At 60.2% G+C, this 25115-nt stretch overlaps 3 protein-coding genes and 1 non-coding gene across 8 annotated transcripts; 2 read left to right on the plus strand and 2 right to left on the minus strand.

Moving 5' to 3' along the window:
* Window positions 1-528: 528 nt before the first annotated feature.
* LOC114229494 (U6 spliceosomal RNA) lies at window positions 529-635 on the plus strand. Its single transcript, XR_003615531.1, has one exon. It is a non-coding gene; the product is annotated as a U6 spliceosomal RNA (small nuclear RNA).
* Window positions 636-10980: 10345 nt separating this feature from the next.
* TRIM28 (tripartite motif containing 28) lies at window positions 10981-16845 on the plus strand. 2 transcript variants are annotated; one of them, XM_054710210.1, is made up of 16 exons: window positions 10981-11643; window positions 12017-12132; window positions 12344-12476; window positions 13776-13911; window positions 13987-14103; window positions 14182-14296; window positions 14410-14556; window positions 14630-14744; window positions 14821-14930; window positions 15025-15061; window positions 15154-15199; window positions 15271-15517; window positions 15605-16045; window positions 16135-16221; window positions 16303-16440; window positions 16532-16845. In XM_054710210.1, exons 1-16 carry the CDS (start codon window positions 11277-11279, stop codon window positions 16706-16708), a joined length of 2529 nt encoding a protein of 842 aa, XP_054566185.1. In that variant the 5' UTR covers window positions 10981-11276; the 3' UTR covers window positions 16709-16845. The 2 variants fall into 2 exon arrangements, with proteins under 2 accessions (XP_054566185.1, XP_054566186.1); XM_054710211.1 differs by having other exon boundaries at window positions 12020-12132.
* Window positions 16846-17244: 399 nt separating this feature from the next.
* Window positions 17245-19650, minus strand: CHMP2A (charged multivesicular body protein 2A). Of its 3 annotated transcripts, none has more exons than XM_054710278.1 (6): window positions 19517-19650; window positions 18698-18892; window positions 17873-18052; window positions 17665-17795; window positions 17525-17586; window positions 17245-17436 (listed from the first exon to the last, which is right to left on the minus strand). In XM_054710278.1, exons 2-6 carry the CDS (start codon window positions 18863-18865, stop codon window positions 17309-17311), a joined length of 669 nt encoding a protein of 222 aa, XP_054566253.1. In that variant the 5' UTR covers window positions 18866-18892; window positions 19517-19650; the 3' UTR covers window positions 17245-17308. The 3 variants fall into 3 exon arrangements, with proteins under 3 accessions (XP_054566253.1, XP_027994189.1, XP_027994188.1); XM_028138388.2 differs by having other exon boundaries at window positions 18698-18910; XM_028138387.2 differs by having other exon boundaries at window positions 18698-18914.
* Window positions 19651-20132: 482 nt separating this feature from the next.
* UBE2M (ubiquitin conjugating enzyme E2 M) lies at window positions 20133-23384 on the minus strand. 2 transcript variants are annotated; one of them, XM_008161091.3, is made up of 6 exons: window positions 22716-23371; window positions 21621-21715; window positions 21451-21489; window positions 21238-21341; window positions 20742-20805; window positions 20133-20648 (listed from the first exon to the last, which is right to left on the minus strand). In XM_008161091.3, the coding sequence occupies exons 1-6, from the start codon at window positions 22822-22824 to the stop codon at window positions 20508-20510; spliced, it is 552 nt and encodes a 183-aa protein (XP_008159313.1). In that variant the 5' UTR covers window positions 22825-23371; the 3' UTR covers window positions 20133-20507. The 2 variants fall into 2 exon arrangements, with proteins under 2 accessions (XP_008159313.1, XP_054566254.1); XM_054710279.1 differs by lacking the exons at window positions 20133-20648; window positions 20742-20805 and adding an exon at window positions 20812-21005 and having other exon boundaries at window positions 22716-23384.
* Between the last annotated feature and the right edge of the window lie 1731 nt (window positions 23385-25115).

The raw sequence follows: 25115 nt of genomic DNA on the forward strand, positions 1-25115 counted from the left end.
TTAAAATGAGAGAGAGAGAGAGAGAGAGAGAGAGAGAGAGAGAGAGAGAGACAGAGAGAGTTTACTTAGAAAATCACTAAGGTAGCCCTGGCCAATGTGGCTCAGTTGGTTAGAGTGCCATCCTAAACACCAAAGGGTTGAGGGTTCGACTCCTGGTCAGGGCACATACCCAGGTTGTGGGTTTGATGGTACAGGAAGCAATAGGTCAGTTTCTTCCTCCATTAATCTCTCTCTCTCTCTCTCTCTCTCTCTCTCTCTCTCTCCCTCTAGAATCAATAAGGATTTTAATTTTTTAATATTGTATTGATTTCAGAGAGGAAGGGAGGAGAGATAGGAACAACAATGATGAGAGAGACACATGCCCCCCACTGGGGATCAAGCCCACAACTGGGGCCTGTGCCTTGAGGAGACCTGACTTGGGATCTCCTGTTTCATAGGTCGATGCTCAACCACTGAGCCACACAGGCCACACATGGATGCTTTATTTTTATGTGCTTTGGCATCGGTGATTTAAAAGAAAGAGAAACGGTGCTCGCTTCGGCAGCATATATAATAAAATTGGAACGATACAGAGAAGATTAGCATGACCCCTGCAGAAGGATGACACGCAATAAAAGAATAAAATATAAAAAAATAAAAGAAAGAGAAATTAAAGCCACAGAGGCAAGAAGACTGCACCTGGGCACAGGGGTGGGAATGAAGCAGGCCAGTGAGCCGGACGAGTGGAATGGGACGAGTGGAATGGGAAACTGAGACTGAGCTGAACAACAGGTCACCTCCGTGGGAATAACATGGAGGCCTCGGCTGTATGTCAGCTCCAGGCCCAGAAAAGCAGCCGAACCGAACCGGGTCAGGACCAGCTGCCGTGATGGACGACTCCCTCCCCTGCCACTGGCCAATCCTAGGAGACCCCGGCCCGAAGGAGCACCCCTAAAACACTGATGAGTAGACACACACGCTGAAGCCCTCCCCCAGACCTCCCTTAGGATTTCCGCATTCCAGATGCAAGACTGAGGACAAAGGGCCAGGTGTGCCGTCCCCATAGCCCATCCGCTCCAGGTCCCCTCTTCTCCCCCCTCTTCATCCCCACAGCCGAGTGTGTGTGCCTCCCGAGCCCCAAAGCCCTAAAGGACCCCGGAGGCTTGCAACCAGGGGAGCCCTGGGTGCCACAGCTCGTCCCAGGCTCACCCCTGAACCCGGTCCCAAGGCCCCTTCTCTCCGACTTCCCCGACAGCTAGGGCAGCTGGCCTAGCTCTACTGTTGATTCTTTCTTGTTTGGTTGTCCACGGCTCTGATAAACGTTCCCTCACAGTCATCTGGAGTCGTGCTGTGAAATTTTTCCTGCACGAAGTTCAGAACCCACACCCGACCAACAGGCCCTAGTCTGACCTGGACAGAGAGCCAGGCCCTCTTTCAGGTAACAGGCGAGGCTTAAACGTGTTCCTTAGAGAGAGCTGCCTGGGGCACAGGTTTCCTGAGCCCGGGAGGAGCCGGTGTGGCCTGAAGGACTGAAAATTCCAGGCCTGCCAGAATTTTGGAGGCAGTGGGGAGTGAGAAGGAACCAGGGACAGAGGCTGGCCGCCAGGGAAGAGCCAGGGAAGTCCCCAGGATCACAGACTCAGAGAAAAGAGCATTAGAGGTGGTGGAGGCCAGGCCACTCCCTACCCTCAGGTCTTAGATCAGGTGTTGGATGGCTAGGCTGGGACTCTGAGCTCAATCTGGGCCTCCAACCTCGCTGCACCATCCTTGGCTGCAGCCCAGTCCTCAGCCACTGCGTCTCCATGCCCTCTGGGCTGTGCCAGGTGTGGGATGCAGGTTCCAACACCTGGACAGCCTCCCTTGGGACAATAGACATGTATATCCCCAGGCAAATGCATCTTGGGCCCAGCCTGTGAGGCCATAGGAGGTCACGGTTGGATTCCCGGTCAAGGGCACGTGCCCGGGTTTCGGGCTTGATCCCCAGGAATGGGCGTGCAGGAAGCAGCCGATCCATGATTCTCTCTCATCATGGATGTTTCTCTCTCCCTCTCTCTTCCTCTCTGAAATCAATAAAAATATATTTAAAAAACAATACGTCCTGATGCCAGGATAGGGTTGAGACTGAGGGTGGTCCCTGGGCAGGGAGGTGCCAGCAGGGAGGGAGGGGAACCCTTTTGGGTGGGGGAGGGGCGGTGGCAGGATCCACTTCGACACCCCAAAGGCAGGACCAGGGCCGAGGAGGCTTAAGAGCAATGGGTGGGTGGGACCAAGAAAAGATTTAGGGAAAAGGAAGCATCCAGGTCTGTGGATGGCCGAGGAGGGAGCCGGGTGGGGCAAGGGTGAGGAGTATTTGCAACACAGAAAGGCTTAATCTGCTTTCAAATGTAAAATGCAAAGATCAAGAACGTCCTCTTAGCCTGGAGACCTGCCTGAGGATACCGAGTGGGGTGGGCGGGACACCTACATTGAAATCATCTCCGTTGCCTAGCACCTCGCCCTCCAGGGTCCCCACACCGGGCTTTTGGGGTGATTTGGAGAAGTTAAAAAGGTCAGGAAAAGCACACCCTGGAGCACTCTCATCCCGAACCAGCATTTCATTTTCCTTGTCTGTATTTGTGTGCTTCCTGTATTTAGTATACTAAAAACAAAATCTGAGCCAAAATTTTTTAAATTTTTATTTTATTGATTGGTTTTAGGGAGAGGAAAGGAGAGGGAGGGAGAGAGAGAGGAGAGAGAGAGAGAGAGAGAGAGACATCAATTTGTGTTAGGGTCGCTGAAGGAGGAACCAGGAGGCCCAGAGTGGTGAGGGATTATAAATTTACTAGTGGCCCAATGCATGAAATTCGTGCAAGAGTAGGCTTTCCTGCTGTAACCGGTGTGGCTCAGTGGATAGAGCGTCGGCCTGTGGACTCAAGGGTCCTGGGTTCGATTCCAGTCAAGGGCATGTACCCTGGTTTCGGGCACATCCCCTGTGGGGGGTGTGCAGGAAGTGGCTGATCAATGTTTCTCTCTCATTGATGTTTCTAGCTCTCTATCCCTCTCCCTTCCTCTCTGTAAAAAATCAATAAAAGCCGAAACCGGTTTGGCTCAGTGGATAGAGCGTCAGCCTGCGGACTCAAGGGTCCCAGGTTCGATTCCGGTCAAGGGCATGTACCTTGGTTGTGGGCACATCCCCAGTAGGGGGTGTGCAAGAGGCAGCTGATCGATGTTTCTCTCTCATCGATGTTTCTAACTCTCTATCCCTCTCTCTTCCTCTCTGTAAAAAATCAATAAAATATATTAAAAAACAACAACAAATAAAACCCTTTAAAAAATCAATAAAATATATTTAAAAAAATTATTTCATACATTAGAGGGGTTACATTATTTTTTTAAAATATATTTTTATTGATTTTTTACAGAGGAAGGAAGAGGGATAGAGAGCCAGAAACATCGATGAGAGAGAAACATCGACCAGCCACTTCCTGTACACCCCCCACCGGGGATGTGTCCGCAACCAATGTACATGCCCTTGACCGGAATCAAACCCGGGACCCTTCAGTCCGCAGACCGATGCTCTATCCACTGAGCAAAACCGGTTTCGGCAGAGGGGTTACATTATTATAACACACTCTAAACCAGTGGTTGGCAAACTCATTAGTCAGCAGAGCCAAATATCAACAGTACGATTGAAATTCCTTTTCAGAACCAAATTTTTTAAACTTAAACTTCTTCTAATGCCACTTCTTCAAAATAGACTCGCCCAGGCCGTGGGTATTTTGTGGAAGAGCCACCCTCAAGGGGCCAAAGAGCCGCACGTGGCTTGTGAGCCGCAGTTTGCCAACCACTGCTCTAACCAACTTTTTAAAAACTATATATTTTTATTGATTTCAGAGAGGAAGGGAGAGGGAGAGAGAATCATGGATTGGCTGCCTCCTGCACCCCCCTCCCCCGCACTGGGGATTGAGTCTGCAGCCTGGGTATGTGCCCTGACCGGAATCGAACCTGGGACCCTTCAGTCCACCAGCTGATTCTCTATCCACTGAGCCAACTGTCCAGGGTTTGTTTTTTTTTAAGTGAAGCTTATAGGCAAAGGAAGCCCCTGGAGTTGGCACACCTGGGCCATTCCCTTCCTTTGAGGAAACCCCTGAGACAAGATTACAATGTTTTGTTCTCAATCCAGCTGCGCAGTGGCTTCTCCTCACTCCCTGCTCCTGGGCTTCCTGGGCGGGCGGGGCCCTGGGCAGGAGCAGGTGTGAATTGGACGCCTTCACTCCCTTTCCTGGCCTTTCCCGCCTGGACCACTGGCTCAAAGGGCTCTCTCATCCCCAGTGTGTATACAATCAACCATCGTCAGTGAACTTACCATCCTGTGACCCAGCACCCTATTTATTGGTTAATTCTCACCCAAGGAGATCATATATATATATATATACACACACACATATATACATATATATACACACATATATACATATATGATGAGTGATGTATTTAATATATGCATATATTAATTTTATTATTTTTGTTGCTGTCAATCCTCACCCAAGGATATTTTCCCATTGATTTTTAGAGAGAGTGGAAGGGAGAGGGAGAGACAGAGATGGAGAGAAACATGGATGTGAGAGAGACACATCCATTGGTTGCCTCCCCCAGGTGCACCAACCAACAGGGGCGGGGGATTGAGCCTGCAACCAAGGTACCTACCCTGGACGGAAATGGAACCCAACCTGGGACCCTTCCCTCTTGGGGCCGAGAGTCTGTCCACTGAGCCAAACCAGCTTGGGCTCAATCATTATTGTCATTGGTTTGCTGTGTGTTTTCCTGATGAGGAATAACGTGGTGTGTCTTCTCCTGTGCTTTTAGTTGTCCTTTGTATTGAATGTATTGAGGTGACGTGACGCTGGCTAACAAAATCACACAGGTCTCAGCCCTGACCGGTGTGGCTCAGTGGATAGAGCGTCGGTGGACTGAAAGGGCCCAGGTTCAATTCTGATCAAGGGCATGTACCTTGGTTGCGGGCATGTCCCCAGTGGGGGTTGTGCAGGAGGCAGCTGATTGGTGTTTCTCTCTCATTGATGTTTCTAACTCTCTATCCCTCTCCCTTCCTCTCTTTAAAAAAAAAAAAAAGTGCAATTGTTTAAATAAATAAATAAATAAATAAAGACTTGTCTTTCAGGCTAGAACCCCTCATGGGGGGCTGGGGGGGGGGTGTGTGTCCCCGTGGGATCTCAGTGCTACTGATCCTGTGTGAGAGCTCATGGGCCCCGGGCAGCAGACGGAGACGTGAGAAGTCATAGGCCTACAGGGGAGTGCTTACTATAGCCCGTAGCCATGGCTACTAAGGAGCCACTAGACAACACAGGTCTTCAGCCTGGCCAGAGTGGCTCGGTGGTTGAGTGTCAAACGATGAACCAGGAGATCAAGGTCTGATTCCTGGTCAGGGCACGTGCCCGGTTGCAGGCTTGATCCCCAGTGTGGGGCATACAGGAGGCAGCTGATCGGTGATTCTCTATCATCATGGATGTTTCTCTCTCTCTCTCTTCTCCCTTCCTCTCTGAAATCAATAAAAATATATTAAACACACACACACACACACACACACACACACACACACACACAACACTACCCAAAAACCAGTTCTTCAAAGCAGTCCCTTAAAGTGAGCAGCCACACACCAGCTGGTTAACAACAGGTCTTTCCTGGGTCTGGGCGAGGCCACGCGCCCCTGGGTCCGGGTGAGGCCGTGCGCCCCTGGATCTGGGTGAGGCTGGGTCCCGGGTCCAGGTGAGGCCGCGTGCCCCCGGGTCCGGGCGAGGCTGCGCGCCCCTGGGTTCGGGTGAAGCTGGATCCTGGGTCCGGGTGAGGCCGAGTGCCCCTAGGGTCGGATGAAGCTGGATCCCGGGTCCGGGCGAGGCCGTGAGCCCCTGGGTTCGGGTGAAGCTGGATCCCGGGTCCGGGTGAGGCCGTGTGCCCCTGGATCTGGGTAAGGCTGGGTCCCGGGTCCGGGTGAGGCCACGCCCCTGGGTCTGGGTGTAGCTGGATCCTGGGTCCCGGTGAGGCTGTGTGCCCCTGGATCCGGGTGAAGCTGGATCCCGGGTCCGGGTGAGGCCGTGCGCCCCTGGATCCGGGTGAGGCTGGGTCCCGGGTCCGGGTGAGGCTGCACCCCTGGGTCTGGGAGAGGCCACGCGCCCCTGGGTCTGGGTGAGGCTGGATCCTGTGACTGGGTGAGGCCGTGCGCCCCTGGATCCGGGTGAGGCTGGGTCCCGGGTCCGGGTGAGGCCACGCCCCTGTGTCCGGGAGAGGCTACGTGCCCCTGGGTCCGGGTGAGGCCACGCGCCCCTGGGTCCGGGTGAGGCCACTTGCCCCTGGGTCCGGATGAGGCTGGATCCCGGGACCGGGTGAGGCCGCACACACCTGGGTCCGGGTGAGGCCACGCGCCCCAGGGTCTGAGTGATGCTGGGTCCCAGGTCCGGGTGAAGCCGTGCCCCTGCGTCCAGGCGAGACCAAACCAGAGGGAGTTGGACCTGCATTACCACCATTTGTCCACCATCCAGAGCTGAAAAGTCAGTGCCGACATGTACACATAAGGAACTGGTGGACATGGAAATTGGGTCTCAAAAGAACTGTTGGTCCAGAAAGAAACTTACTACAGACTGATTCATTTACCTGTCAGCATAACTATTATTGCTCGTCTCACATTCGGTTCTCATAAGTGTATTTCAGTGACACATGATCTCGCTCTTGTTGGGCCTCAGAGGGAGGGTAGGAGAGGGTGGGGGTCGGCGGGGAGAGATCAACCAAGGGACTTGTGTGAATGCATAGGAGCCTAACCAATGGTTAAGGACAACAGGGGTGTGGGGGCATCCATGGGGAGGGGTGGGGGATGGGAATGGGGGGGATGAGGACAAATATGTGATACCTTAATCAATAAAGAAATTAAAAAAACAAAAACAAACAAACAAAAATAACAACAGGTCTTTCCTACACAGCAGCCTCCAACATAGAAGCTACACAAACACAGCCGCCCGGCCCTAACCGGTGTGGCTCAGGGGATAGAGTGTTGGCCCTTAGACTGAAGGGTCCCAGGTTTGATTCTGGCCAAGGGCTTATACCTGGGTTGTGGGCTCGATCCCCAGTAGGGAGTGTGAAGGAGGCAGCTGATCAATGTTGCTCTCAGTGATTTTTCTAACTCCCCCTTTCCCTTCCTCTCTGTAAAATCAATAAAATATATTTAAAAAGAAAGAAAAAAAGAAAGAAAGAAACAAACAAACATAGCAGCCCGACCAATCAGCAGCATACCTACTGGCTGGTCAGTAACAGACTTTGTACCAACGTAGACAAAGGAGGCGTCTTGTTAACGAGGGACGTCAGCCTGTGGGTTATGGAACCGCAAGACTGCTGTGTCCTTGCTTTTGCGCCAGCTACGGGTGAATTCGGCTTTGGCCTTGAACATCCAGTGTACCCAGGACAGGCCCCCCCAACCCCCACTCAAACTGGCCTTGAACGTCCGGCGTACTTTCATTAGGGTTCCCACACCCTAACTCGGGGGCGTCCCCTGCCCACTCATGTGCCCCCTCCCCGGATGGCCACCCTGGGACCATTGCCCTCTAGTCACCTCAGCGTGCCCACGTAGATAACCCTGCCTGCTCAGGAATCTCAGTACAGGTTGGGGAAGGATGTTTTCCGAATCCTAGCGTGTCATTAGCTAAACCAGAACTGCTGCCATGTGTTCCTCTGGACTACAGTTCCCCTGGGAGGCAGGATGTGTGCCGGATTCTCAGAGCGAGGGGCTGGCGGGAGGTGGCTCCGTGTGCTGACAGATGGGCTTGCTTTTCTGGCTGAGAACCGTTAAGGACTCACAGATAGGGGGGATTCTTTGGGTGTCAATGATTGCCACTGTTTCTTTTTATTTTTCTTTCCTTTAAAAAAAAAAATCATTGAATTTTTACAGCGAGGAAGGGAGAGGGATAGAGAGTTAGAAACATCCATGAGAGAGAAACATCAATCAGCTGCCTCCTGCACACCCCCTACTGGGGATGTGCCCGCAACCAAGGTACATGCCCTTGACTGGAATCGAACCTGGGACCGTTCAGTCCGCAGGCCGACACTCTATCCACTGAGCAACACCGGCTTCGGCTAGGCTTTTTAAAAATGCATCTATTGATTTCACTTTTTAAAAAAATATATTTTATTGATTTTTTACAGAGAGGGAGAGAGAGGGATAGAGTCAGAAACATCGATCAGCTGCCTCTTGCACACCCCCTACTGGGGATGTGCACCCCCTAGTGGGGATGTGCCCCCAACCAAGGTACATGCCCTTGACCGGAATCGAACCTGGGACCCCTGAGTCCGCAGGCTGACACTCTATCCACTGAGCCAAACCGGTTTCAGCTGTATCTATTGATTTCAGAGCGGAATGGAGAGGGAGAGAGAGAAACATCAATGATAAGAGAGAATCATCGACTCATCAGCTGCCTACTGCCCGGACCCACTAAGGATTTCGCCGGAAATGTGCCCTGGCAGGGAATGGAACCCTGACCTCCTGGTGGATGGGTCCTTGCCCAACCTTTGAGCCACAAGCAGGCTTGGTTGCCCCACGTAGGCAAGAGGCTGGGAGGGCCTAGCCGGGGCGGTGAGGGGCCCTCGGCCTGCTGCGGGAACTCTGCTGGTGTGGGGGCTCTGGGCTGGGAAGGAAAGGTCTTGGGCCACAGGGAGGAAGGGGGGCTGTTTAGTTGGAGGCATTTGAAACCACAGGGCCACCCTGGTGGCCAGAGACCTGGGCTCCTGGGCAGGCAGCCACTGTGAGTTTTGGGGAGTCTCAGGAGACCCTAGTGCATGTTCACCCTGCCCCGAAAGAGAGAAAGAAAGGAGAAGCCATAGGACCAGTTGCTAGTGAAGGCCGGTATGTAACAGGGACCCAGGTGCAGCCTGCTCCCTGAGCCTCCCAACACCCTCCCCACCCTGCTCCCCCAGGGCCTGAGGCCTCAGGCCTTTGCCCTCTTTCCTGCTGCTTGCACTGTCCCTCCTGCAGGTGTTGGGGGCAGCGGGGCCCCCTCCCACACTTAAAAAAAAAAATATATATATATATTATTGATTTTTTACAGAGAGGAAAGGAGAGGGATAGAGAAACATCGATCAGCTACCTCCCACACACCCCCAAGGTACATGCCCTTGACAGGAATCAAACCCAGGACCCTTGAGTCTGCAGGCAGAAGCTCTATCCACTGAGCAAAACCGGTTAGGGCCCACAGTTGTTTTTTTTTTTTTTTAATATTTTTATTGATTTCAGAGAGGAAGGGAGAGGGAGAGAGATAGAAACATCAATGATGAGAGAGAATCATGGATCGGCTGCCTCCCGCATGCCCCGCACTGAACACTGAGGATGGAGCCTGCAACCCAGGCATGTGCCCTTGACGGGAATCGAACCCGGGACTCTTTAGTCCACAGGCCTACGCGCTATCCACTGAGCCAAACCAGCCAGGGCCCCTCCCACACTCTTTACCATCACCTACTCATTTTTCTAAAAAATATTTTTTATTGATTTTTTTTTACAGAGAGGAAGGGAGAGGGAGAGTTAGAAACATCAATGAGAGAGAAACATCGATCCTTGACCGGAATCGAACCTGGGACCTTTCAGTCCGCAGGCCAACGCTCTAACCACTGAGCCAAACCGGTCAGGGCCATCACCTACTCATTTTGACTCCCTGGTGCCCTGGTCCCTGGAGCACCCGCCCCCCCGCCCCACTGTGACTGTGAGGCCCAGTGCGCGGTGGGGCGCCCAGCTCCCCCAGTGCGGTGCCAGGCACCCACTTTCCTCCCAGCAATCCCAAGAAGGAAGCAGAGGTCGAGCCAGGGCGGGGGGCGGGGGGAACGGGACGGCGGAGCGGGCGGGCGGCGGGGCGGGGCCCTGCGGCGGGCAGGGAGGGGGCGGCGCCCGGCTGGAACAAAGGCCGGCGCGCACACAAAGCCCGCCGCCCCCAGCCCCGCGGGGAACAAAGGCCACACCCGGCCCGGTCGCCAGACACGCCTCCGCCACCTCGTGCGGGCGCCCGAGGGGCTGCGCCCGGGGCCCGCGGTTCTGGGGCTGGGCCTGCGGGCCCCGCCGCTCCGCAGCCACCCAAGGCCGGGGCTCCCTTCGGCCGGCATTCTCCCCCAGCTCTCTCCCCTTCCGCGAGCTTGGCCCGCGCGGAGGGCCGGTCTGCCCGCCCGGAGAAGCAGAGCAGACCCGCTCCCACGCAGCCTCTTGGGAACCGTCGGGCTGGGGCCGGTTTCCGTGTGTTTGACGTTAAATCAACAAAAAGATTAAAATGTAGGGCCCGGCCGGTGTGGCTCCGTGGTTGAGAGTCGACCTACGAGCCCGGACGTCACGGCTGGATTCCCGGTCAGGACACACGTCGGGGTGCGGGCTCCATCCTGTGCGGGGCGTGCAGGAGGCAGCGGACCCATGATTCCCTCTCATCACTGGTGTTTCCTTTTTTCTCTCCTCATCATGGATGTTTCTATCGCTCCCTCTCCCTTAAAGCAGCAAAAAAACATATTTCTAAAAAGTAATAAAAATGGGAAACAGCCTGGGGCTCTGGACAGCACTGCCTTCTGGGACGGAGACCCTCCGCCTCGCTCCCTGGCCCGCCTCCCCTCCAAGTCTCGGCCCCGCCCCGTCTGGCGAAGCCGGTGACGTCTCTCAGCCGCCGAAGGGGCGGGGATTGGAGTGGAGGCGGGGACTGCCGACAGGATCGAGCAGAACTGCGGCGGGTTGAGCGGCGCAGGGGCGGGGAATGCACTTTAAATATGGGGCGCGCGCCCCGCCCCCAGGCAGGGACGACGTCACCTGTGCCCCGCCCCTTCCTCCGGGGCCTTGCCAGGCGGTGTAGGAGGCAGTGGGCGGACCCCGCTCAGGCGCGTGCGCACTCGCGTCCTGGTTCTCAGTCCTCCGCCTGGGTACCGCCCCCGGCCGCGAGCCCACCAGTGCGCGTGCGCGGCGGCGGCGGCGCCAGTTATTTCTGTCCCGCCCCCCAGCCTCGGCTCTTTCTCCGAGGGGGCGCGCGGCGAGCGGCTGGTCGCGTGGCGCGCGTCCGGGGTCTCGTCGGCCATTGAGGAGGAGACGCGGACGGCGGCGGCGCAACGCGAGCAGGCAGCGGCCGACCAGGCCTCGGCAGCGCCCCGCGCGCAGCGGGCGACGTCCCAGGCGGCGCTCGGCAGCGTCGGCCTCGCGGCGGCGGCGGCGCCGACCCAACCGTTGGTGGCGAGCGTTGTGTGCGCCTGCGCGGCGGGCCCGAGCCCCTCCTCCCCTCCTGGGCGACCCCGGCGGCGTGTGAATGGCGGCCTCGGCGGCAGCGGCCTCGGCGGCAGCGGCGACAGCCGCCTCGAGCAGCCCGGGCCCGAGCGAGGGCTCGGCGGCCGGCGATAAGCGCGCCCCCGCCGCGGCCGCGGCTTCGACTGCGGCCCCCGCTGCGGCCTCGGGCTCGGCCTCCGCCTCGGCTTCGGCGTCGTCGCCCGCGGGGGGCGGCGGCGAGGCGCTGGAGCTGCTGGAGCACTGCGGCGTGTGCCGGGAGCGCCTGCGGCCCGAGAGGGAGCCGCGCCTGCTGCCCTGTCTGCACTCGGCCTGCAGCGCCTGCCTCGGGCCCCCGGCGCCGTCCGCCGCCAACAGCTCCGGGGACGCCGGGGCGGCGGGCGACGGAGCCGGTGAGTCCCGTCTGTCCCCTCCCCCACCTTAGGCTTAGCTTGCGCGCAGATGGGGGGTTTGTGGTAGTAAAAGGGTTCGTTCTCAGCGTGGCGTTGGTGGGGGGTCGCCTCGGCGAGAGGACAGGGATGGTGACCGGGGTGACCGGGAAGCGCCGGGTCGGATTGGGTGTGAGCAGGGGTCTCTCGGCCGTGCGCTGCGATGGGGGGGGCGGGGGAGGGGGTGTCTCTGTTTTCCATTTGATGAGAGGTTTTTGCTCCTGCTGCGGGAGGGGAGGGGCCGGCCCATCGTGGGGCCGAGGTTGGGGGCCGGCGGGGGGATGGGATTGTTTCCTGGCTGCGATCCTGCAATGGCTTCGTTGGTCCCTCCTCTCAGCAGTCGTGGACTGTCCTGTGTGCAAGCAGCAGTGCTTCTCCAAAGACATTGTGGAGAACTATTTTATGCGTGACAGTGGCAGCAAGGCCCCCACTGACTCCCAGGACGCCAATCAGGTTGGTCCTGCCCTAGAACCTCTGGAGGCCTCCGCCATGGGGAGGGCACCGGCTCAGGGACGCGGTTGCCCGTTCCAGGCTGCACTGTCCCTGCATTGGGGCTCTGGGCCTGCTGTGAACGGCCCACCCCGCCTCACGCACCTCAAGTTTCTCGCGGTGCAACTGGGATCCTTTCTGGTGGTGGTTCCCTGACTCCGCCTTCGCCCAGCAGTGCTGCACCAGCTGCGAGGATAACGCCCCGGCCACCAGCTACTGCGTGGAGTGCTCCGAGCCCCTGTGTGAGACTTGCGTGGAGGCGCACCAGCGGGTCAAGTACACCAAGGACCACACTGTGCGCTCCACCGGTACGCAGGGGCAGAGGGCAGTGGGCAGGGGAGGTCCTGCTGTCACTCGCTGATGACGTGGTCGCAGGTGGTGTGCCCTGCAGCTTCTCTAGGAGGCAGTCCTGGAAAGGCCAGGGCAGAACTGGGGCGCTGGGGCTCGGGTATGCAGGCTTCCCTGGTCCAGGTGGGAGGGGAAAGGCCCGAGGGGACCTCAGTGGGTCAGTGGCCTGCAGGGGATTCAGGCAAGTGCCTGGCAGGAAAGCCCCAGGGAGGGAAAGAGCCAGCGGTGGAGGGATTGGCAGGTGCAGACACTGAGATGAGTGAGGGCTTGGGAAGAGGGGCTTCCTCAACCTGGGGTTGCCTGGCACCTGTCTCAGGACTCTGGGAGAGGCCTGTGGTTGGTGCCAGCACCTCACCAGCCGGGAGCCTCAGGCCGTAACCTCTGCGAGTCCTGGAGTGTTTTGTCTGTAAGTTCATCTGGGCTTCCCTCCTGAGTCTCCCCACAAGTGGCGCTTTGGTAGTTCCCTTTGCGCTCCAGCCCAGGACGGTACTTACTGGTGGGGAGAGGAGGATGGAGGTGGCAGCTGTGGAGCTGGTGACCCAGGAGGGAAGGGTGGAGGGTAGAGGTCTGGGGATCCTAGGATTTAGGCCAAGGTCAGGGTGTAGGAGGAGGCAGTCCTGCAGGAGCCAAGGCCTGGTTGGTCTGTCGGGTGGGGTTGGTGTAATTGGGATGTTTGTGGATTTGGGGAGGAAAGGAACATGCCCCAGCAGCTTCCTAATGGGGACAGGCTCTGGGGGGACAGGAGGGTGTCCTCTTGTTGGGTGGGGACCCCCCCCTCACAGGAAGGGGGCCTATATCTGGTCTGACAACCCCCCTCCCAGTGCCAGAGGCAGGCAAGGCCCCTTGTGGGCTTGTGCTTGCAGGAGCAGAGGGAATGCTCTGACTCCTGTGTGTGCCTGAAAGCAGGTATTCTTCGCTGGGGTGCCTCAGCCTCCAGAGTGTCCTCCCTTGCTGGACAGAGCCAGCTGAGTGGAGGAGAAAGGGGAGGGGCGTTGGAGGCAGGGTAGCTCTCCAGTGTCCATCATTCTCACACTGCTTCTCCTGGAGAAGTTGGAAGTGGGACTGACCTGTGTGGGGGGTTGGGGCAGAGGATTTTGAGAGCAAAGATTTGGCCTCCGTGGTCTGTGCTCTTCCCTGGCCACTGCTGCAGGGCCTCTGGGCTTCACCAGAGACAACCAGGGTTGCAGGACCGGCAGGGAGCAAGGTCCCCGGGGCTGGAGGAGCTGAGGATGTGTGGTCCTTATGTCCCTGTTCCCCAGGGCCAGCCAAGACCCGAGATGGGGAACGCACAGTGTACTGCACCGTGCACAAGCACGAGCCGCTCGTCCTGTTCTGTGAGAGCTGTGACACCCTCACCTGCCGGGACTGCCAGCTCAACGCCCACAAGGACCACCAGTGAGTCCCGCGATGGGGTGGGGGCCCTGCCTGTTCCTGTGCTTAGCGCCCAGGCCCACCTCTGTCCGCCCTCAGATACCAGTTCCTGGAGGATGCCGTGAGGAACCAGCGCAAGCTCCTGGCCTCGCTGGTGAAGCGCCTCGGGGACAAGCACGCCACGCTGCAGAAGAACACCAAGGAGGTTCGCAGCTCGTAAGTGGACGCCAGGGCCATGGGGCGCCCCAGGGAGCATCTGCCTGACCAGACCTGACCTGGCCACCCTCCCCCCAGGATTCGCCAAGTGTCCGACGTGCAGAAACGTGTGCAGGTGGATGTTAAGATGGCCATTCTGCAGATCATGAAGGAGCTGAACAAGCGGGGCCGCGTGCTGGTCAATGATGCCCAGGTATCCCTGTGGGGGCGGGTCCCGGGGACAAGCACCCCCGCTGGCGCCATCCTTGCATGGGGAGAATCCTGGCCTTCTTTCCTCCTGACACTCCCCTCCCCCCGGGTGTGCAGAAGGTGACGGAGGGGCAGCAGGAGCGCCTGGAGCGGCAGCACTGGACCATGACCAAGATCCAGAAGCACCAGGAGCACATCCTGCGCTTCGCCTCGTGGGCTCTGGAGAGTGACAACAACACGGCCCTCCTGCTCTCCAAGAAGCTGGTGTGTGCTGGGTGCCTGTGGGGTGACCTCAGGCACCGCACGGCCGGGAGCTCACGTGCCGCCCCACCCTCAGATCTACTTCCAGCTGCACCGGGCTCTCAAGATGATCGTGGACCCCGTGGAGCCCCACGGCGAGATGAAGTTCCAGTGGGACCTCAACGCCTGGACCAAGAGCGCCGAGGCCTTCGGTGGGTCCTTGTCTTCCTCTTGCTGCCCTTGCCATCCCTCCAGGAACTGGACCTCACGTGTGTCTCCTTCCTGCAGGCAAGATCGTGGCGGAGCGTCCTGGCACCAACTCCACGGGCCCTGCGCCCATGGCCCCGCCCCGGGCTCCAGGACCCTTGAGCAGCAAGCAGGGCGCTGGCGGCAGCCAGGTGAGCAGGAGAAGGGGCCCTGGGGAGAAGGTAGGGAGGGGTGTGTGGTCCTCTGGGACACCTGCCCACTGAAGTTTGATCTGCTTTGTTGCAGCCCATGGACGTGCAGGAAGGCTATGGCTTTGCATCAGGTGAGTAGGTCTGGTCTGTGGTAGGTGGGAGAGCTCCAGTGCACCAGCTCCACCCACCCACCCACCCACCATCTCCCCTGTCTCCTGAGCAGATGACCCTTACATGAGTGCAGAGCCTCACGTGTCCGGCATGAAACGGTGAGTGTGGCTGTCCTTTGGAGCTGGCGGGCATAGAGATAGGGGTGTTCACACCAAGCTGCCACCCACAGGTCCCGCTCAGGTGAGGGCGAAGTGAGTGGCCTCATGCGCAAGGTGCCCCGGGTGAGCCTCGAGCGCCTGGACCTTGACCTCACAGCTGACAGCCAGCCACCAGTCTTCAAGGTCTTCCCAGGCAGCACCACCGAGGACTACAACCTGATCGTCATTGAGCGCGGGGCTGCAGCTGCTGCTGGGCAGCCGGGGACTGCTCCCGGCACCCCTGGTGCCCAGCCCCTGCCTGGCATGGCCATTGTCAAGGTGAGTCTGTCCCCAGTTGGCCGGGGCTGGTAAATAAACGCCCTCTGCTGAGGCCTGCACCCTGCTGAACCCAGCATCTCCTTCCAGGAGGAAGAGACAGAGGCTGCCATCGGTGCCCCGCCTGCCAGCGAGGGCCCTGAGACTAAGCCGGTGCTGATGGCTCTGGGGGAGGGCCCTGGCGTGGAGGGCCCCCGCCTGGTCTCCCCCAGTGGCAGCACCAGCTCTGGCCTGGAGGTGGTGGCTCCCGAGGGCACCTCAGCCCCAGCTGGCGGCCCCGGTGCCCTGGATGACAGCGCCACCATCTGCCGCGTCTGTCAGAAGCCAGGCGACCTGGTCATGTGCAACCAGTGCGAGTTTTGCTTCCACCTGGACTGCCACCTGCCGGCCCTGCAGGACGTGCCCGGGGAGGAGTGGAGCTGCTCACTCTGCCACGTGCTGCCCGACCTGAAGGAGGAGGATGGCAGCCTGAGCCTGGATGGCGGGGACAGCAGTGGCGTGGTGGCCAAGCTCTCGCCAGCCAACCAGCAGGTGAGGGGGGGCCGTTCCCTTGGCTGCTCAGCAGCTGCATGCCCCCGTCTGCAACTGTGCTCTGATGCATCCTGCCCGACTGTCCACAGAAGTGCGAGCGTGTCCTGCTGGCCCTTTTCTGCCACGAGCCCTGCCGGCCCCTGCACCAGCTGGCTACCGACTCCAGCTTTTCTGTGGTGAGTCCTGGGACCTGGGGTGGGGTGGCTGGGGCATGGGGCTGCCGGGCCTCACTGTCAGCCTGTGGCCTCTGCCTGTAGGATCAGCCTGGTGGCACATTGGACCTGACCCTGATCCGCGCCCGCCTCCAGGAGAAGTTGTCGCCCCCCTACAGCTCCCCTCAAGAGTTTGCCCAGGATGTGGGCCGAATGTTCAAGCAGTTCAACAAGCTGACAGAGGTGAGTCTGTGGAAAGGCTGAGGCTGGGGCTGAGTGAGTGTTGTGTGTGAGCTGGGGGAGAGGGGGAACCCACCTCTGACTCTGTGCCCAGGACAAGGCGGACGTGCAGTCCATCATCGGCCTGCAGCGCTTCTTTGAGACTCGGATGAACGAGGCCTTTGGTGACACCAAGTTCTCTGCTGTGCTGGTGGAGCCCCCACCGCTGAGCCTGCCTGGTGCCGGCCTGAGCGCCCAGGAGCTGTCTAGTGGCCCTGGGGATGGCCCCTGAGCCATCAGCTGGGTGTGTCCTGTCAGCCCTGCCCTTCCCTTCTGGTGGTCTGGCTCCCACTCCTTGGTAGCCCCATTCCCCGGCCCCTCACAATAAGGTTTTTACTTCTGTGGATTTAATAAAAACTTCACAAGTTCCTTGTGTCTTGATTGGTGGGGGCAGTTTTCCTGGGCCTGATCTCTGCCAACATCTATCCCTCACAAGCTCTGGTGGGCTGAGTAGGATGGGGCCATTGTTCCCAGATGTTTGGATGTCCAGAGTGGGAAGAGCATCCCTGAGCCCTGTGAGCTTGGGTTGACTCTTGTTGGCCAAGCTGAGTTGGCCCTATATACACCTGGCAGACAGGCCTCTGCTCCTCCCAGGAGCCACCCATCTGGGGGGGATAGTGTGGAGGCTGAGGTACTGGAAGCCTGGATGGAAGGGGTCAGTCCATTCTTGTCCTCCCAGCCCACCCCCAACTCATCTGACACTTGGGCAGCCATACTGACCAGCCCTGAGTGACTCCTGCCCAAGGCCGGTCACACAGGTCTAGGGACTAGTGTCCAATCGCTTTTATTGCAGAAAGGGTACAATGAGAATGCCCCTGGGGTCCCGGAGGACTCAGTCCCTCCGCAGGTTCTTGAGCCGTTCCTCCAGGTCTGCATCCGCATCCACCAGGGCGGAGGCCGCGGCCTCTGCTTTCTTCCCACCAGCAGCCACACTGAGGGAGCCTCCGGTGGAGGGGAGGTCTGCAGGGAGAGGGGGTTGGAGCCCTGTGAGCAGCAATGCCCAGAGGGGGGTGGGGTGGGGTCAGGGCCCAAGGCTGGAAGCACTCACTGGATAGTTCATCTGTCAGGCTCAGTCCCAGCTCATCTAGGACCTGGGACACCACAGCATCGCTGGGGGAGGAAAAGTCGGGGTCAGTCCCCTGTGAGGGCCAGGCCTCCACTGCCCCCTCCCACCTGGGGTCCGCAAACCTCTCCTCTTCGTCCTCCTCGTCGCCCATGGCATCATCGATGGCATCGTTCATCATCTCCTCCTTCATGTCCATGATCTCTGCCTGCCTCTCAAACTCCATCATGATCTTCTGGATCTGGGGCAGCTTCAGCTGCAATGAGGGGAGGGTGAGCGTGGTCCTGCAGTGTGGGGCAGCGAGGGGGCTGGGAGGGGGCCGGGGAGACCCACCTGTCTGTTCATGGTGCCCATGGCCTTGGTGACGCCCTTCATGGCTTGCGCCATCGAGTTGTTGGACTTGAGTGTCTGGATCTTGAGGGACACAGCCTGGATGTTGGCCCGCATCAGCACAAACTTGCGCACGTAACGCCGTGTGCGCACCAGGTCCTTGGCCATGATGCGCACAGCGTCCTGAGGGGACAAAGGTGGCAGGGAGCCACGGTGAAGGGGGTTCTGTGGAGAACCAAGACCTCTGTGTGGCTAAACCCAGTGCTCCCACCAGCCACTGCACGGCTCCTCTCTTCTGACCCTGTGTCTGAGGTTCCCCTTAACAACACCCATCCCCAGTTTTTGTGGCCAAGAATCTGCTGCCCTTCCACCACACCACAGGCCTGACCCTCAACTTACTCCAAGCTCAGCTGTTGACGCCCCAAACCCCTTCCTGGCCTTGCCCATATTCCACCTCACTCCAGCTGTCAGGCCTCAATGCCTCAGCCACCACAGGCTCTGCTCACTCGCTCAGGCAGGCAGGGTCCAGCCTGCAGGTCAGTGTCCAGGCTGTGTCTCCTGCCATCAACCCTTCCCCGGAGCACCGTCACTTCTCGTCTGACATTGGCTGCCTGGATGACACCTTCTCTTCATCTTCATTCCTCAGGGTTTGCCTCCGATATCACCTCCAAGGAGGCAGCCTTACTGGCCTCCAGAATCGGGAGCCCGCTCACTCTTCCCTCCCTTGGCCAGGCAGCACCTGCCTGTGGAGTCCTGTCCGGCTGCTGGCCGCCCTCAGCAGCGCTTGAGCGCTCGCCCTGCGTCCCAGCCTCTGCCCCCTGAGCTCACCATCTGGCCCTGCTTGGCCATCTTCTTGATGTCTGCGATGATTTTCTTCTCCTGGGTCTCTAGCTTCTGCCGCTCACGGTCCAGCTCCCGCATGGCGCGGTTCAGCGCCCGCTGGTTCTGTCGCAGCAACTCCTCTGGCGTTTTTCGGCGCCCAAACAACAGGTCCATGGCGGCGGGGCCCGCCCCTGCCTGGGCCTGGGGCAGGTGGGAAGCCTAGCTGCGGCGGCATGCGGCCCAGAGAAGTGGCACAGGCAGCATGGATGGAGGGGCCAGACAGGAGGGGGAACGGAGAGGAGGCGTGACTAGAAAGCCAAAAGCGCGCGGCCGAAGTATGGGGGTCCCCCAGGGGCAGAGGGGACGGCCGGCGGAGGACGATCACAGCGCGCCCGCGCCAGCCCCTCTCCATCAGCGACCCGGACGCTGAAGGCCGCGGAGCCCTGCAGCGGGGGTGACGCCGGCTGTCCCTGAGGGAGACTGGAGGTGGACGGCTGGGGGTCCCCTGGACGCTAGGGCCATGGCAGTAGTGGGGGGTCCTCACGGGAGAGCAAAATACGTGGAGGCCCCGAGTGCCAAGCTGACAGTGTACGGACGGCATTCCGATCGGGGGACCCTGAACGCTAAGGAAACCGGGTGCGGAGAGTAAACCTGGGGGCGCCGGGGGCCTCTGTACACCAACGCGGGGGTGGGGCCCTGTGCACCGCGAACAAAGCGGCGACGGGCGCCTCGACAGTGAGGCCAGGGTCCCGGGAAGGGCGAGGCCCCTCGTACCTGGCCCCCACGCGCCCACCCGAGACCCGAGGCCTGGTAGGGGCCACTCACCGGAGCTGGGACGGGAACCCGCTTCCGCTTCCGGGTTACGAGCCTCTCGCTCGAATCCCGGGAGCGCCCACCAACGACAACCCCTCGGTTCAGTCGCCTGTGGCCGCCGCCGTTTCCGGATTAAACGACCTGACGTCGCAGACCCCACCCACTCCCGGAAGGCGGAGAGGCGGCAAAAACACGCACGCGCTTTGCGGCTGGCCGGCGCCCAGGCGCATGCGCACTAGTCCCCATTTCCCCGCGACTGTCCGGAGGGTGTGCACAGGTTCGCCCTAGTGGAGCCACGCCCGGAGTGCGGGACCCGCAGTCCTACGTCCCGCCACACCACGCACCGGAGGGTTAGTTAACTCAAGGGACTCGGACTCCTCCCTTATGTTTATGGCTCTCAGGCACCGGGCAGCAGCAGGCAGGGTCCTCCCCTAGCCTACCCAAGGCATTGGGGCGGGGGTGGAGATGGTGCGGACTTTCCCGTCGCTGGCTTACCAGCCAGTCAGCCACTGGTAGCTGGGTCCCGCCCCCTTCTCACCACGGAGTGGAATCGCCCCACTCAGCCCCCAGGAGCCAAGGTGGACATCGCCTGCCCCTCCCGTCCCACAGAAGGAAGAGGCGGAGGCCATGCAGTAACATTCCCCTTTAATAGCCTGGTGGGACCTCCAGTGGTGGAGGAATGGGGTGGTGGGCCCCCAGCCACCCAGTCCCCTTGGCCACCCACCCCAGAGCCCAGAGTGGGAGGCTGTACGGCACCCAGCGGGGGGCTAGACAAGCCAATTCATTTCCCATCGCTGAGCGGGTCGGGAGGAGGCAGCTCCGACCTTAATCACGTGGTGGTTAAAAAAAAAATAACTAGGAGCCGGTGACAGGAAGGGGAGGCAAGGCTAGGGCATGTAATTACCCCACCTGCGGCCCCGATCCCCCCACCTGTGGCCCCCAATAAATATTTGCAGGGGACGCCGGGGCTGGTAGCCCTGGCAGGGGTGGGTGTGCGCCGACCCTATTTCAGGCAGCGCTCAAAGTAGGTGGAGCCGATGTAGCCACCTCGCATGGAGCGCTGCACGTTCTGCTCAAACAGTCGTCGGTTGTTCTGCAGGACCTCAGCAGCTTCCTTGTTGAGTGGGTCTTCGGGGTTGGGCTCCTGTGGCCAGTATGAGTGGGGTGGAGTGGGGTCAACAGGCCTTTGGGGTAGAGGGGCCAACCTCTCCAAGCCCTACCCACCACCCCTACTCACCAAGAAGAGATACTGCAGGCCATAAATTATGGAGTTTATCGTAAGGACTGGCTTCCAGTCCTCTCTGTGGGCAGAGAGCATGAGATTCAGGGGCCGGTGGGTGGGTGGCTGCCACAGGCCCTTCGAGGACTGGCCAGGCCAGGCCCAGGGCACAGGACAGTGTGGCTATGAGGTTGGGGGGAGGGCGCACGCAGAGCAGCACAGGTCATGAATTTGCATGTTTGGGGTGGGTGTGCTGTGGATCCAGAAGATCCTGCCAGGAGACTGGGGAGGGGAAAGCGGGGAGAGGGTTGGGGATGTGAGGCACAGCCCAGGACACAGCCCCAGGGTCCGGGAGGAGAAAGTCAAGGTCAAGCCACAAGGAAGAAAACAGAAATGAAGAGACACAGGGACAGACCACGGGGGGAGGAAAGGCATGGACACTGGGTCAGTGCAAGGCCGTGAAGGGGCCTGGCAGGCAGGGCTAGGGAGAGCAGGGGCGGGCCAGGCCTTCTACCTGAGGATGTTGAGGCAGACGTTGCCCTCGAGGTCAATGTTGGGATGATAGACCATCGTCTCACACTTCACCTTGGGGGGGTCATGCGGGTAACCCTGGCCCACCTGGCTCCGGGAAAAGAGGGGAGGTGGACAGGGGCCCAGCAGTGTCTGGCTGGGCCTCAGCCGTTGCCTCCTCTGCCCAGGGAGCCACCGCTGCCCACCCGAGACTCACCTTAAAACTGAACACAAACTTCCCGCTCTTGTAGAAGCCCTGCGAGGGGAGAGAAGAGGAAGGCCTTGGAGCGCCATCCCGAGGGGCCTGACAGGGGAACCAGGTCTCCCTCCTCAAGATGGGGCGATGGCCCAGCCAGGGCCTGGGTGTCCCTCGGGGTGTGTCCTCACCTCATCAGGACAGATCACCAGCTTGAAGTTGAGGAGGTCGTCGGGGTCTGAAAAGCTGATGTCACAGGTCTTGGGCAAGTTCAGTTCGTTTATGTCTGGGTTTGTACAGCAGAGAAGGGAATAAGGGGAGGAGAGAGGAGGGTGCTCAGCAGGCCCCACGGTCTCCTCCCGGACCCTGGGGCTGTGTCCTGGGCTGTGCCTCACACCCCCAACCCTCTCCCCGCTTTCCCCTCCCCAGTCTCCTGGCAGGATCTTCTGGATCCACAGCACACCCCAAACATGCAAATTCAATGGTGCCTGTGGCCTAGCATCTGCGGCAGGATAATCCAAGCCTTCTACCCCACAGCCCCAAATCCCTTTACTCAACAGCTAGGCCCGCCAACCCAGCTCCTAGCAGCCCCCACTCCCAAGTGTTTCCCCCAAAGCCTCTGACTACCTCAAACACTAGGATCCACAGTCATGACCCATTATCTAGTGGACTCTGCTAGTCCCCACCTGTCCACCCAAACCCAAGGACCCTGCCCCTCATACCCTAAATCATCCCTTCACCAATCTCGGGTCCCAACCATCCATCCTGTCACCCCAAACCCGTGAGTCCCCAGTCTCCCACCCTCCACCACTCTTTTCTGCTTCTCCGTGGTACCCACTATCCCTTCCTCCTCCACCTGTCACCCAAACTCAGACCACACAAATCCCGAGCCCTGAAACCTCCTCCGCCCCATCGGACTCTCACGTCCCAGGGACCCCAGCATAACACACGAAATCCTGCCCGCTACTCTCCCCATCTGCCCTGCCTGCCATCCAGGTTCCCGCCTGACCTCCAGCTCAGTCCCCAATACCAAACGCCTGGCTTTCTGAATATCCTAAATGCCCCATCCAGTGCCCCCAACCTCTAAAACCCCAGCGACTGCATCACCCCACCTCTGATCCTCCATCACCGCAAAGCCCAGGCCCTGACCTCCGACCCGTTCCATCCACGGCCTCCCAATCTCGGACACCCCCGACCCCCGGCGAGCGCAGTACCCCACTCCTGACTCCCTCGTCGCCCCACCCCAGTCCCGGACTTCCGACCCCACCCCACCTCCCGACCCCTACCCTTCTGGATCCGCAGCTGCGCCGCCGACGCTTTCTTGCTGCTGCCCTTGGTGCCGCCCGCCGACTCCTCCTCCTTCTTCTGCTGCTTCAGCGAGAACAGCTTGATCATCCTGCTGCTGCCGCCGCCGCCGCCGCGGGGCCCGGGACCCCGGCCACCCGGCCCCCCGCCGCTGCCCGCGCCGCCTCCGCCACTCGGACCGGCCGACGCGGCCTCCTCCGCTGCTGCCGCGGCCCGTCCGGCCTGCCGCGCCGCTCCGCGCCCACAGCGCGGCCCGCGTCGGCTCCCGTAGTCCGGCTCCGGCCTGGCCCGGCGCCTCGGCCTCGCTCGGCGGTACTCGGATCGACTCGGCTGTCCTCGGCCCGCTCGCCCCGCCCCCACCGGCCGCTCCCTCCGCCCCCTCGCCCGCTCTGGTCTCTCAGGCCCAGCTGCGGACGCGGGCTCCCTGGGCCGCACCGCCTGTCCGCTCCCTCGCTCCCTCCGTGAAGAGGATGCGGCTCGAGGTGAAAGGAGGCGGTGGCGACCGCAGTGGCGGCGGCCGTGTCCTGGAGGAGGCCGGCTTCCGCGGCTGCAGCGGCTTCGGCGCGGAGGTCCGCAACGGCCTCGGGCGCCCAGCACTTCGGATATTTCCGCCTCCAGTCCGCGCTTCGGCTCTTCCCGCCCGGCCTGCGCTGTGCGCCTGCGCAGCCGCCGCAGTCCCCGCCCAGCGTTGGTCAGCGACGGGGCTGAGTTCGGGTTCCTTCGGCTGGGCTCGAGTATTTCCGCTCGTGGGGGCGTCCCTCGGTCACTTCCGGGAACGTTCGCGGGTCCTGGCAGGGGACGGTGTCGCCGCCATCTTTAAGTGGGGCAGTCCGCTTCGCTCGCGGTCCGGCCATTCCCACTGGCCCTACTGCAGACCGCGGTAGGGGATGGTCAAGTGAGGCCCTAGTCCCGGAGGTCACAGACAGGGGCCTGGTGATGCCGGGGCCGGGGCCTGGGGTGAGGCCAGGGGTGTTGTCCGGAGGGTACGGGGTGGGGCACCCTCATGTCCCATCGCAAACCCCAACCACCCGCTCGCGGAGATTCTAGTTGAGCTAAAGTAACTAAACATGTATTGTAGCAGAGAACGGTCAGCACGGTGAAGTGTAATGCGGGGGGACTTGGGGGCGGGGCCGCCTCGGCGTGGGTCCGGGGTTCCCGCGGCGCCGCCACGGGCGTGGTGGGCGGGCCCAGCTTCTCCCCCAATCACAGCTCCGCATGCTCCGGAGGGCGGGAGGCAGCGGCGTGAGTGGTTCTGCCATTTCCGGCGTCATCGCGGGAACCTTCCGGCCGGTGAGCAGGTAGGTCGCGAGGGCAGGACGGGGTGGGCAGCTCTAGCGGGGATTCCGTTTTGCGGGAGTCGCAGCCCCCCTGGTCCCAGTCGTGCGGTTCTCAGCTCTGCGCAGTGGCCCTGACGCCCTCCTCCTGGGACGGACCGGCGTCCACCCCGTACCCTTCCTCAACCCAGCGAGTTGCCGCCGGCCTCCGCGGAGGCTCTGCCCCGTGAGTGCCGGTACCCTTGGCGCCCGGGCCCCGTGGACTGACCCCAGCGGGGAAGGCATCTTGGGCAAATCGCACTGGAGCCGGCTGTATTTCTGCAACTGCTCCTCCCTCTGGGCTCCCGTCCTCAATGCCGCCGACCCACATGCGCCCTGCAGCCCCCTGGCCGCCCAGCCTCTCATCCCAGCATCCTCTCTTGAGCCCCAGGAGAGCTGATTGCTGGCGATGTGCTGGGGTACACGCCGGCGTTCTCAGGCTGCAGACAGGACTGGTCCTGGGAGTCGGGGCGCCTCCAGACTCAGCCCTTTCCCTCTGGCCCTTCCTCTCCGTTCTTTTTTTTTTTTTTTTTAATATATTTTATTGATTTTTTACAGAGAGGAAGGAAGAGGGATAGAGAGCTAGAAACATAGATGAGAGAGAAACATCGACCAGCTGCCTCTTGCACACCCCCTACTGGGGATGTGCCCGCAACCGAGGTACATGCCCTTGACCGGAATCGAACCTGAGACCTTTCAGTCCGCAGGCTGACGCTCTATCCACTGAGCCAAACCGGTTTTGGCTCCTCTCCGTTCTTGTTAGCAGCTCCGCTCTTGTCGTTTTGGCCTCCTCGTGAGGTGGATGGCCATCTTTTTCCAGCCCAAGTCTCAGGGGTGGTTCCTTTTGGCCAGCCTGGCCAGTTGCTGAGGCCCCTCTGGGCATAGGGTGTAGGTTTCTCGGAGAGGTGACGCTGGACTGGCCAAAGCTGGACTAGTGTGGTTTCTAACACCGTGGCTTAGACTCAACCGCACAAAAAATCCTGGGTGAAGGAGGCCATGGGGGCTGGACCAGGAGGGCGGGAGGGGATGGCCGAACTGAGGCAGCGGCTGGATTGCAAGTGGTGCAGT

This window comes from Eptesicus fuscus, chromosome 21 (assembly GCF_027574615.1).
Source record: "Eptesicus fuscus isolate TK198812 chromosome 21, DD_ASM_mEF_20220401, whole genome shotgun sequence".
NCBI lineage: Eukaryota > Metazoa > Chordata > Mammalia > Chiroptera > Vespertilionidae > Eptesicus > Eptesicus fuscus.